Source organism: Manis pentadactyla, chromosome 8, assembly GCF_030020395.1.
Source record: "Manis pentadactyla isolate mManPen7 chromosome 8, mManPen7.hap1, whole genome shotgun sequence".
In the NCBI taxonomy this organism is placed as follows: domain Eukaryota; kingdom Metazoa; phylum Chordata; class Mammalia; order Pholidota; family Manidae; genus Manis; species Manis pentadactyla.
In genome coordinates, this window is record NC_080026.1 from 134,534,238 (window position 1) to 134,547,264 (window position 13,027).

At 43.2% G+C, this 13,027-nt stretch overlaps 1 protein-coding gene across 1 annotated transcript; it reads right to left on the reverse strand.

Annotated features, from left to right (window-relative positions):
• Positions 1–1,438: 1,438 nt before the first annotated feature.
• TEX36 (testis expressed 36) lies at positions 1,439–11,927 on the reverse strand. The gene is made up of 4 exons (XM_036898984.2): positions 11,796–11,927; positions 6,662–6,793; positions 5,829–5,909; positions 1,439–3,660 (listed from the first exon to the last, which is right to left on the reverse strand). Exons 1-4 carry the CDS (start codon positions 11,844–11,846, stop codon positions 3,364–3,366), a joined length of 561 nt encoding a protein of 186 aa, XP_036754879.2. The 5' UTR covers positions 11,847–11,927; the 3' UTR covers positions 1,439–3,363.
• Positions 11,928–13,027: the final 1,100 nt, after the last annotated feature.

Here is a 13,027-nt window from a genome sequence, read left to right on the forward strand (position 1 = left end):
AAATAAGGAAGAGAATGGCGAATGTCACTCAAATGATTCAACAAAAGGTCCCTGGCCACAGGTCCCGCCTAGAACATGCGTCGCAGTACTCTCTCCCCAGCAACCCAGCATGACCAGTCATCAGTGATCATGACACCCACACTGGCCAATTAGTTCTGTCCATGATACCCTCAGAGCTCTCCCAGATCCCTTGATAAGCCTGTCGCCCCTCATGCTGGGGGTGACTTCCCTGCCCATGGATACACGGACTGGTTAACCTTGCCTGGGACTGTGCTAATAAACTTTTTTGGGGCTTCTTTAAAAAAAAAAAAAAAGAAGGAGATTCATACATTGTATCTCATTAAAATATATGTAGAGCTAAAACTTTTGGATATGCCACAGCAATACAAGGTATTAATAACAGGGGAACCTGTGAGGGATGGGGGTTGGGGGGAAGAATGAGTATAATGGAACCTGTTCTTGCCACTTGATATTTCTGTAAACCTAAAACTGCTCTAAGAAAGTCAATTAATTACAAGTATATATATATATGGCAACAAAGAGGGACAAAAACTAACTAGATAAAATGCTTTCAACACATTAGATACAAAAGGCTTAATATCTTAATACATCAAGAAACCATAGAAATGATTAAAGAATAAGATAAACCACTAGAAAAAGTAGTGAAAGATACAGCAAAGAAGTTCACAGCAAAAGAAATACAAATAGCTTTTTAATAGCTACACACACACACACACAATGGAAAGGATGCAAATTACAATGAAACACCATGTTTTAACTAACAAATTGGCAAATATAAAGTTTAATAGTGCAAGGGGGTGGGAAATAGGAGCTCTCATATTTCCAATCTAGTTAGGAAATTATAAATTGGAGCATGGCCTCTTTTAGAAGATTTGACAATATGAGCTAAAATTTTACAGCTACATATTCTTTAGTTGAAAAAGTTTATTTTTATGAGTTTACCATATAAAAATGCTCATATATGCATGCAAGTATTTATCTATAAACATGTTTATTTCAGATTATTTATAGTAAGAAAAGATTGAAAATTGCCTCAATGGCCATTGGGAGATTACAGGACTGGGATACATCCATGCAATGAAATGCTAGGCAACCATGCTTCTTTAAAAAAAAAAAAAATTAGGTTTGAAAGTATGTATATGGAATGACTTAGAAACTTCCCAGACATACTCCTAAGCATTAGTTGGTCGTGGAGAGCAGAAAGCAACCGTGGCATGATGTCTCCCGTCGGCCTTTGTTCAGGGTGTGCGTGTGAGCGGGAGAAATGGGGGCAGAGAGGGGGAGAGGGAAGGAGTGGGGGCGAATCTGTGCACAGACCAGCTGGAAAAGGATGCACGTTAAGAAATGTCAACAGGCCTATAACTGGGAGAGAAAATGGAAGTCAGGGATGTGGGGAAAATTATTTTTCACTGTTTATTTTTTATTTTCCTTGAAAATTTTCCTCTGTACATACACTTTAAAAATATTTTAGGAGAATAAAAACAAGAAACAAAGAACAAGAGAAGAGTCTTAACTAGATAAAGGTCATCTATCTGAAACCTGCAACAATAGTCAGGCTTCCACAGCAAACTGACACGAAAGAAGCAGCCGATTACATTCAGGAATAAAATAAGAACATGCGAAATGCACTGATATTCAAATTGTACCTGATACAATAAAATGACAGGGTATAAACGTTAGAAATGATATATATGATCACTTCCGCAAATGCTGTAATCATCTACATAGAAAAACCCAAGGGAATCAACTGAAAAATCATCAGAACCTTATTTTTATTTTATTAGAATATTTATTTATTATTAGCAGTTTAGCCAGGTGTCAAATATAAGACTTCACAAACAGAAATCAATAGCTTTTTGACATAAGGCAAAACCACTCTGAAATGTACCTTAAAAAACAAACAAACATTAAAAATAGGCACAAAAGGTCAAAATATGTGGGAATAAACTGAAAATAAACATATCAGATCCATGTGAACAAAATTATAAAACTACTGAAGAACATAAAATAAGATTTGAATAAACTGGTGGGGGAGACTCACATGGTATAAAGATTTCAATTCTCCCATAAGTTATTATCTAAATCAGGGAAATGCCTATCAAATTTCCAGTGAATTTACTCAACAAGCTTATTCTAAAATTCACCTATAGGAAAAATATCCAAATATAACCAAGAAAATTGCGGCATAGAATAATGGTGACACTGGGCAGGTTATAGAAAGGAAACAAACATAAATGGCCATGGAGTAGGAAAAAATGCTCAACTTCACTAATAACCAGAGAAATGCAAAATAAGACCATGACAAGTTCCCATTTGGCTCTTAAGTATCATTAAATATTTAAAAGATAATTTGAGGGGGAAAAAACAAATGCACAGATACCATCAGTAGGAGTTTAATTGGCCCAGTCATTTGCTAAAGTAATGTGGGAGCATTTAATAAAACTTCAGCTGTGCATGCCTTCCGACCCAGCTCTACCAAAAAGGTAACTTTTCAGAGATTACTCAAGCAGTTCATGTAAACATGCACCCAAAGAGGTTAATCAGGCATAGGCACCAGATCTGACAGCAAAAAATTAGAAACAATTCAAATGCTCACTAATATGAAGCTAATTTTTAAACACGTGGTGCATCCATGTTAGGGAATCCAGGGCAGTAGTTTAAAAAGCGAACCAGTCCCTTCATAAGACACCACAACAACTCCAAGAAACACTGTTAAATATCAGAAGAAAGCTATGTACGGTATGACACAGTTTATGTTCAAAAATTTTAGGTGGTTATGTACATGTATATGATTATAAATGCACAGAATAAAAACAAATGGTTAACTTACATCTGGGGACAGGACAAAGACTGGAGATGTAGTAAAATCAAGTGGGACTCCTGCTTCCTCTATACTGTTCGAAATTTCAAAATGAAAATGTAATCATGTATTAATTATGTGATTTTTAAACTCCCCCAAAAGTTAGTGTGGCAATCTTAAAATTCACTTAAATACATTTTCATTTAAAATATACTCATTTAAAATGTGTGTATCTTCACATATCTTTATTTTATAAGGACTTGAATGTTTTTAAACCTTACTAAAAATCATTAAACTACTGTAAAGGTGGGGAATGGTAACATATCTGTTGCCTTCTAGCTTCTCAATATAAAAACTGTAATCTCTATATTATCACTTTGAGAAAACTTCACTCAGCATTAAGGCATATACAGTCTTTAATCTCTAATTCTAAATAAAGCTTATATGCAACTTAAAGTAGCACCAAATCAGAAGACACATACTTTCAGAATGTTTGATAAAATACCAAGATTGCAAAATTCATCAAGAATCTTCCAGAAGTATTAGGGCTCCAAAGGAGAACTAGCCTTTTTGTCAACAGCAAACCTTACTTGTGAATTCTTTTTCAAAAACTCTGTATAGCTTTGCTGAGGAATAAATTTAAAAGCATTCCATATCTCACTATAATGTCTTGGAAAGCGTCTAAATATTGGAACCACCACGCCTTCCTGACATACATATGATATTTGGTTATTTGAAACGCCATCAAGACAAGATGGAACATAGTCACATGCCCAAAGATTGAAATTTCTTGAAGCATGTTGCCTTTTGTCTGGGGAGATCTTCCGTCGTCCCAGACCCTAGGGAAGAATTACAAGAAGATTAGGAGAAAAATATTCAAGGTCACGCGGTTCTGAGGTCTTTAGTAAAACCAGCTACATGACATCCTATGATCCTATGTTTATATGCACACTATGGCACCTTGTAGGCGATATCTTCCAACCTGCTGAAGGCTGTAAATCAACACTCAGAACATGCCAGTGGTGTTTTGTTGTTGTTCTCACAGTCTCCCATGCCCACCAGGTGACTGGACTTCTAGAGACACGAAGCCGAGCCGGAGAGACCCCAACCAGAAACAGCCTGTTAGCAAGGCTGGACTCCCAGGGAGCCCAGATGTTTCCCTGCACCCAGGGGCCCTCAGTGCACCCATCCCAGAGGGTTCCCGGAAGGGAGCATCACCTCTGGGTCTGTGTCCATAGGCTGCCTCAACTCTCAGAATCTCACATGTGAGCCTGAGAATGATTATGGAGTCAAAATTGTGCCTCCAATTTGATCATAACTAGATGAAAACTAAAAAAGAAAACACAATGCTTGGACAAAAGACTAGAAAGAAATAGATATTAGGTTACATAGACATTAACAAATTTTAGAAAAACATGGCTCAGCAAAACCTACTCAAGAGATAGAAGTTTGAATAGATTAACAGTCTAGGGAGAAATTCAAAAGGTATTTTATAAAGCTTACTATAAAAAGATATCAAACATAAATTACTTTATAGGCAATATCTAACTTTCAGTAAGCTGAAAAATCCACACATTATGTAAACTATTCCAGAACAGGGCTGGAAAGCTTCCAATGTTTTCTATGAGACTAGCATAGCTCATAGAATATATATGTTGTATAATCCTATTTATATCATTAAAAAGATACACACTTGTGTGTGTGTGTTTGCATAGGAATTGCAAAAATTCTCAAATTTTACCCATTAAGCCATTATCAGTGAATCATCAAGGTGAGATTGTGAGGCGTGAAAATAAGAGTACATGTTTCCTTTTTTTAATTTTATATCATTCTATATTATTTGAAATTACTTTGGTAATTTAGAAAACCGTTTTAAACCTTCCATTTAGAGAGGCAGGCAAAGTGGGTAATCTATTTCATATTCAATACTCTGCTGGGGCAAATCAAATTTTTTTTTAGATTGAACCACTTCAGTTTCACTTAGTTATGGCAGCCTCGAGGAGGGAGTAACTTTGGGCAAGTTGTTTGACTTCATGCCTCAGGTTCCTCGTCTCTAAACTGGGGATGACAAGAGTATCAACCAGAGGTGGTGGTGTGAGGATCTCATGAGAGTATGAAGTGCTAGCATGCGGCAGATGCTTAATAAATGGTGAGTATGATTAATTCCTCATCACCACCACCGTGGACTTTCAGGTTTGGGATGGGTTCTCGGAGATCACCTGATATAACCCTGAACGTTCACCTGCCCTGTCAGGTCTGATAGCCCTGGTCACACATGCCCTTGAAATGTGGGTTTTCCAAATTGAGAGGTATCATAAGTGTAAAATACAACCTGGATCTCAAAGATGTAGCTTGGGGGATTTAAATATCTCATTAACAGTATTTATATTGATTACATGTGGAATTGGTAATTTGGGGGATTCTTGTGTTAAATAAAATACATTATTAAAAATAATTTCACCTCTTTCTTTTTACTTCATCTGGATACTAGAAAACTGAAAATTACATATATACTCCCAATACATTTCCATTGCACAACGCTGGGTTTACCACCACCAAAAAGTGCTATATGACTTTGTTTTCTCCAAGGACAGGGAACTCACCACCTTAGAGCAAAGACAGCACCAGGTATTAGGAAGTCCTTCTTTATATCAGGTAAGCTCCCCTCTCTTTGACCTCTCTTTGTGGGTCTTGGCTCTGCCATCCAGAGACACACATAGGCAATACCCCTTCCCTTGACGGATCTTTGTAAGAAAGCTCACAAATGTGACAGTTTATGAAAAGGCTCTTGGAGAGTCTGAAGCACACAGAAACACAGGCAGGAGGCTCATGCAGACTTTGACAGCCACGTGGAGCTTTGAGAGCTCCATGCATTTGTATCACCTGTTAGGAGGTTTTCATTTTGACCTTCTTCTGGAAGAAGTCCTGTATCTTCCATGTACCTCAGAAAATCAAGGGCCCTGGTGTCACTCCCTGCTTTACTAGTAATTTGGAGGGAAATACTCACAGAGTCCAGGTAGTGGCCAGAGTTCTGAAAGCAGTGCCGATTGTCGTGCATGGAGAAGGGGAAGTTGTTATTTACTGCTTGCTGGAAAAGACGGGGGAGGAAATGAAAAGGCACACATCAGAACCCCAGGATGCCTGCAGAACTACGTACAGTCACGTGGAAGGAAGATGGGGAGGCAAAGGAAGCTCTCAGTGAGGATTAAACCCGTCACCAGGGACGGGCAGACAGCACTGGACAGTGAGGCCTTACGTAGGTGTGCATGTCAACTCCAGGCTTTAAAATTCAACTTCGTTGCCTAGTTGCTGAACATCACAAAAATTCTCTTTCCAAACACTTTCTTTGGAAGAAAGGAAAAGTTCATAGGTTCACAAAATCAAACACTGGAGAGGACTTGGAGACCAGTAGGCCAACTTCCTCATCTGCCCAGTAAGTACCTGGATGACCAGGGCCTGGCCGCACTGGCAGAGTGAGTTAGCTAAGGGTCACGTCAACGCCTGCTTCCCCTGCAGGCCGCTTCACGCCGCTGAGGCCGCTCACGAGTGGGCTGGGGAGGCGAACGGGCGTGTCGTGAGCTGTGAGCTGTAACCAGGGTGTTGCTTCCCGTAAAGGTGTTGAATAACTTGATAGCCTAGGCTGGGCGGTAGTTCCTTCTAGAGAACAGGGTGTCACAGTGACTAGGGCACGAGGAAGAGATGCCACCAGCATCTAGGAACCCAGGGATGGAAAATGAGCCGTTGCTTCCAAGGAAGAACTGTCTGGCCAGAAATGGCAGTGGTGCTGCCCCCCTGGAGAGCCACAGGGGTGCACGGCCATGGCCAGTGCACCGGACTCACCTGCTCCCAGACTTTGTAGATTGGCGGTAGCTTCCCCTCCGCTTGCCGAGACAAATGTGGACTGTGGGGTTCTTTTAACATTGCCCTGGTGGTGGATTCGGGCGTGCTTTGCGTTAGTCCGATGTGGGGGAACTGGAGAAAGAGCACATGCCTTGATGGAAACCAGACATATCTGAAGCTCTAAGCCAACTATCAGAGCTTCCTCTGTAAAGTGATTAAAATGCAATTTGGGTGCTTCTGGCATGCGATGGAAATGGCATAATTTTTGTAATTTTCAAGTATTCTTTCCAAGACAAAAAAATATCATAATGGCCCATGGCCATCACTGCCGGTCATCTCCAGTTACCGGGGCCACCCCAGCTTCACTGGAGCCTGGAAATGTTTCCGTGGCCTGGTGAGAGAGAGCTGACGGACTGGGAGAAGACAGAATGGGTTCGCTGAGATCCTCCTGTGGGTCAGGGAGCTCCCCATGCATGGGGCGAGGGCTCCAGCCCATGCCACAGGGGTGAGCCAGCATCCTGCAGGTCTGAGGTAGACCCTAAGACCTGGAGCAGGAGAGGGATGCAGGGCCCCAGCTGACTGTCCCCTGAGAAGGTAGAATGGCAGCAGGGGGGGAAAGTCTAGGTGGGAAAAATAAGGGTAGGATTCAAAGCCAAAAAATGAAGAAGAAAATGAAGACTATTTGGGGAGGCTCTTGGTATCTCCCTATGACCAAGAGGGACAGAAACAAGGCCGGGTGAAGGGAGGTGGTCCCAACAGAGGCCTCAACTGACCCCATGGGGCTTTGGATGCCGTGGACCAGCCACTGGTTGTGGGGTGCCCCAGGAAGAAGGCATGGCCTGGAGGAGGCTGGGCTCTTCAGCCAAGGAATCCACTGAGGGCTGCCTCTGAGCAGCTGGGGTCAGAGGGCATCCTTCAATCCCCAAGGGGGATGTGGGCGGGGGGGCCCCAATGGCCACTGTAACTCACCCCAATTGTATTTAAATAACACCTCTTAAAAGCCACCCCAACAAAGTGGGCTTTGCAGTGGGATCTCTAGGAGAATTGAATGGAAACAAAAATACAAACAAAAAACAAGAGCTCAGTTCTTGGTGAAAATTCCCACATGGGAAAAAGCATGATGTGGTTGCGTCATGGGCTTTGGATTTCAAGGTCCTGAGTCCAACCCCCCTGTTTCCTACAAGGTGAGGCGTATGCAAGGGATTTGGATTTCCAAGGCCTAGTTTCTTTATCTGTAAAATGGGAATAATAATACCTACTGGAGAGGGTCGATGAGATTAAAAGAGAAATTGCACACACATGGGGAGCGCTCAGTAACTGCTGGCAGAGTCTAATTTTGCTTTCAGCTGCCCTCTCCCTGCTCTCAAACCCACTGCCACCCTCTGGCCCTTCTCCTTCCTTCCTTTCTGGTTTATAAGGATATTGCCCAACACTGGTAGGGTCTCTTTTTCCCTCTCAAGTCACAGATGAGCTGTATATGCAGGTGGCTTGGTTCAATATCTGCACCAGAGTGTGGTTAGTATGTTACTATTGATGTGCAACTGGGGAGATGATGTGCTGTGTGTTGTGTCCTTGGTGGGGTGCTCCCGTGGCAGGGAGAAGCTACAGGCTAGATAACGCACAGCCGTGGAGAGGTCTTCTAAATGCAGTGCCGAGTGGAAAAAAAGGAAAGAAACAGAATGAGATCCATAACCCAACACCATTTATGTAAATAAATAATCCATGCACACAAAATGACAATACATAATTTACGAGCACACATCCGAAGGAAGGAACTCCCATTAAACACATTTGAATGGCTGCTATGGGGCGAGGAGAGTGGAAATGGGAATCGAGGCCGATGGAGCGACCACACACGCACCCGAAGCCGCTGTGCACACAGGCCTGCCCGAGCACCGAGGTCACCTGACCGAGGGAATGGGGAAGGGAAGGCTTTCTTGACACCATCATTTTCCACCGCCTAAATGTTTCTTAATGAAATGCATCTATTACATTGTCTTCTTTTTACAAAATAAAAATAATGGTATTTTTTTCTGGGTAGAGTCATAATACACACTCACAGTTTTAAAAAATGCAAACAATAAAAAAATATATATGGAAAACAAATTCCCCTGAAATTGCATCACCCTTTCTTAATGCTATGGTCACTCTTCACACATCTCCATATGATCATAGACCCATAGATACTTATAATTTTGCATGCGTAGGTTGTATTATAATGTGTTTTCTAAGCATTATAAATACCTTTTCATTTAACAGACTTTCTCTTCCCCCTCCTTGTCACCCCCACTGCCACCCAGATCATTAATATATTAACAGCAGGGTGCTCATGTGATTACATACAAACACCTATATCTGCAGAGGTGACTTACATTGCTTTGTAAAAATTGTACCATGCGTTAATATTGTTTTGCACCTTGTTTTTCCACTTAACAATATATCCTAGCAGTTCTTCAAGGTCAACCTATGCATTTCCAATTCATTCTGTTATATTTTTTTAATGTTTATAAAAATTATTTAAGTAAATATAACTAATACAAAGGGTCTCCAGACTCATAATCTTTCCCTTCTCCCTTCTCTAGTCTGATGGTGTCAATAGTCCTGTCTGGGAAGCTATGGAAAATCAGGCTGGGGGTGGGGGGCTGTTCTAACCTCAGGAATGGTCCCTTTCACCAGCTAAATGACAACTGGCTTGAGTTCATTTGTATTCTGCAAGTCTGTGGACTAAATTGCTATAAAAAAATGGCTCCAGCAATTTAATTTCACTCTTTTAATATATATATTTAAGGGCCATAACATGATAGCTGTGAAATAAACCCTTCTGTTAGATATTGTAACCGTGAAATACAGCTTTTTAACAGGTTGGTGGTGACATTTTTGCTGCATTCAATCACTCAATGGCTGAAATATTAAATAGGGAGGTGAAAGTATGTGGAAAAAGCCTTTCCTACCCGGCAACAGCCAGATTACAACCAGCAAGGTCAACTGCAAAATGACTGTCACCTCTAATGTGGCAATTACTGTCTTCCCAAATGGGCTGCTGCTGACTCAAAGCCAACGATTTCTTTAATTTTCCCAACTCATCTCCAAGTTACTTTGGGAAACTTCATGATCAGCACTATTCTTTTTATGCTATTAGGTGCTGGCAGCAGAAAGAACCCACACCACGGGCTCAAGCCAGACTTGGGGACATGATGCCTCCCCACCTAAAATCCAGCCTGTGTGCATTCCTGGGACCACAGTGGGAGAGGAAATGTTTTTTATCACTTTCTCTCTTACAAGAGAACCCCGACGTTGTTGGTTAAAACATACCTCCCCAAACTCTCTTGCAGCTAAATTGGCCATGTGACCCAATGAGATGAAAGCAGATGTCTGTGGGGCAGAGCTCCCGGGAAAGCTTTGATATCCCCCATAAAAAGGGGCAGACTTAGCTGACAAATGCCTCCTGTCATTTTTGTCCTTTGACCTTCCCCTCATTTATGCACCTGTGTTGAACAGCCCTGCAGTAAGGATGACTGCAGGCTGAGAACCTGGGCCTCCGCTGGCTCCACAGAGCGTCTGTACCAACCCTGAACTGCCTACTTAGGGATTGATTGTTACTTGAGAAATATAAGCCCTTATACTCCTCATGACCAATTAGTGTTATGTAGCTCACACTGCCACTGAGTACAGGCTCGTGCCACTCGCTGCATGACATGGTAGGTCAAGAGACAAGGCGTTGAGGCAAGAAAAGCGACCTTATTCAGAAAGCCAGCAGACCAAGAAGATAGTGGTCAAATGTCCTAAAGCACCATCTTAACTTAGAGCTGATTTCAAGCTTCTTTTATATTAAGGAAGGGGGTCGTCAAGAGGGGGTTAAGGCTAGGAGGTGATGATTGACTCAGATGTCTGGACATCAGCAAGGGTCCGAGGACAGTTGTGAAACTCCTGTCCTTGGTCAGTTGACTTCAGTCATTTTGTTGACATGGGTCTGCCCATGATATCTCTGTAAGTCCTTGACAATACAGTCACCATTTTTGTACATTTTTCTTTAACTCCAGGGGAAGGTGAGTTTTGAGTAAACGACTGGTTGCATCAATCTCAAGTCATGAGCAAAATTCGTTTTGATGGTTAACAAGGCTATATTGCAGACCTGCAGGGCTAAGGGCTGAGCAGAAGCTTTCTGACCCAAACATTAAGGCAACAAAGGTAACCGATACAATGTGAAGGCAGAGATGCCATTTTTTCACTCAGTTACAACACTGTTTTGTACTTTGGCTGCCAGGGATCTCAGAGTCAAATTTGATGCCCAAATAGCCAGTTTGTAGGTCATAGGCCTATATATCTATATTTTCCCAGTCTTTGCCTCTATTCCAAGCTATATTTAAGTTGGTTCTGTTTTTTTATACTTTATTATTTTATTGTGAATATATTCCATACATTACCATAAATCTTTGTGGAATGAAGCAAAATATACAAGAAAGAATATATATATAACTGTGTTTCCATGTATTACACTAAGCACTTTGTATGACTTATCTCATTCATCCCGATAGCCCTCTAACCTTGGTATACTATGCTTCCATTTAACAAACTGAGATTTAGAAAGACAAAACTGCTTAACCAAGGTCATGCCCAGGTGGGTACAGTTGGTTTTTTAGGGCATTCAGACCCAATTATCGAAGGTGCTTTCCATTTTTCTTTTTCTTTTAAAGAAACAAAAAATGTTAACTTTTCTATGTATTATTGCTACAGTGTTCTCTGATATAATCAGTGAATTAAAAAGACAAACATCCCAGCTTCCGTGGAGCTTGTATTGCAGGAGAGGGAGACAAACAACACTTATAATGTAATAAAATTACTTATGTTAGAAGATAGATGTTAGGGAAAAAAGAAAAAGTAGAGCGTACAGCAATTACTGCCTAGTGGACATTCACAAGATGCCAGTGTGCTGAGCGTTTTACACACAAGATCACACTTAATCCTCCCCAGAGTGCTATGAGATTCCCACTTCACAGATGAAGGAACTGAGTCTACGTGAAGTGATTCATCAAGTCATGCCAAGGTAAGGGGCAGAGGCGGGATCTGAACTCAGCTCTGCGCCCTTGAGCACGCCCACGTGGCCTGAGAAAGGTGAGAGAGGACACCGTCTTACCCATCTTCCGTCCTTGTCTAAAGGCGGGTTGAAGCGCCTTCCTTTGGCCATTTTCTGCAGGAAGCTAAAGGTGGCTGAGGTCGCCTCTGACTTCTCCCCTGCCTCAGGAGCTCTGCTGGCTGGGAAGCCTCTTCTCCCTGTTCATGACCTTGAGTTCTCAGCGTCTCCAGGAGGGAAGTCCAGGAGCGTCCACTGTTGTCATAGAAGCAGAGCCCACCCACCACAGTGGGGGAGGAGCGCGGGCCTTCCAAGCCCTGGAGCTCCTGCCGTGGGCACCTTGCAGCTCCTGCTACCCAGATATGAGGCAGGGAGCAACCAGGCCTCCGGGGAGGAGGCGCCAGAAACGGGTCAGAGGACAAGACAGTTTTGAGATGACGGCAAACTTTTCGTGCCCCCTAAATCCTCAAGCTGATGATACTGGAGTTGGACATCCCCATGGTAACCATCCGTCCCAGCCTCTCAGTTTCCAGGTAAGTAAGCTGAATCCGGGCAGGGGGCGACGCTGCGCACGTGGGTGGCCTCGCCACGCCCAGGCCCCTGGCTGCCCTCCAGGCCCAGCCCCGCCACCGCCCCGTGGGAACGCCCTGCACGCCCACCTGTCTGCCGGGAGGCCGCAGGAAGCTACAATCACGAATAATTATGAAACCCCAGTTGCTGTGCTGCACTAAACACTTTCACATGTTTCTGGCATACTTATTCTCCATGACAACCTTTGGCATTTACAAATGAGGAGACAAGGGTCACGTAGCAGGGGACGGCCTCCTGGTCACGCCGCAGCGCCGCAGTCCACGAGCCCCCCAAGCCGGCCGGGCTGCAGGGGCTGCAGGGGCCGCAGGGGCTGCTCGGGAGAGGGGCTGTTTGCTCTGCGCCTGGGTGTTCTCTTCTACTCACGGGTGTGATTTCTGCTTCTCTTTCTTTTCTTTCTTCTCCTTCTTTCTCCTTCTTTTTCTTTCTCCCTTTCTCCCTTCCTTTCTCCATTTTTTGACACTGTGCCCTGACAATCCTCTTGGCCGGTCCACGTGAGAATAAGCGTAACCCTTCTGACCCTCCCCCAGCGGGGAGCCTCCCTCCGCCTCCCACTTCTCTGCTGGCTGCTCTCCTGGTGACCAGAGGTGGCATCTGCATTCCAGGCAGCAGGGTGGAGAAGGGGCGGGAGCAGGGAAGGGTGAGTGCCAGTGCGCAGCCCCTTGGACCACAGCACCCTCTGGCATTGGCTCGGCTGCTTGCTTCTA

Bases quoted from the DNA above. Each gene is read 5' to 3' on its own strand.
- TEX36 (XM_036898984.2), bottom strand. From the start codon at position 11,846: ATGGCCAAAGGAAGGCGCTTCAACCCGCCTTTAGACAAGGACGGAAGA. The intron at 5,910-6,661 runs GTGAGTCCGGTG...CGTCTTTTCCAG, and splicing joins TCTACAAAGTCTGGGAGCAG to CAAGCAGTAAATAACAACTT. The intron at 3,661-5,828 runs GTGAGTATTTCC...ATTCTTCCCTAG, and splicing joins CTGGCCACTACCTGGACTCT to GGTCTGGGACGACGGAAGAT.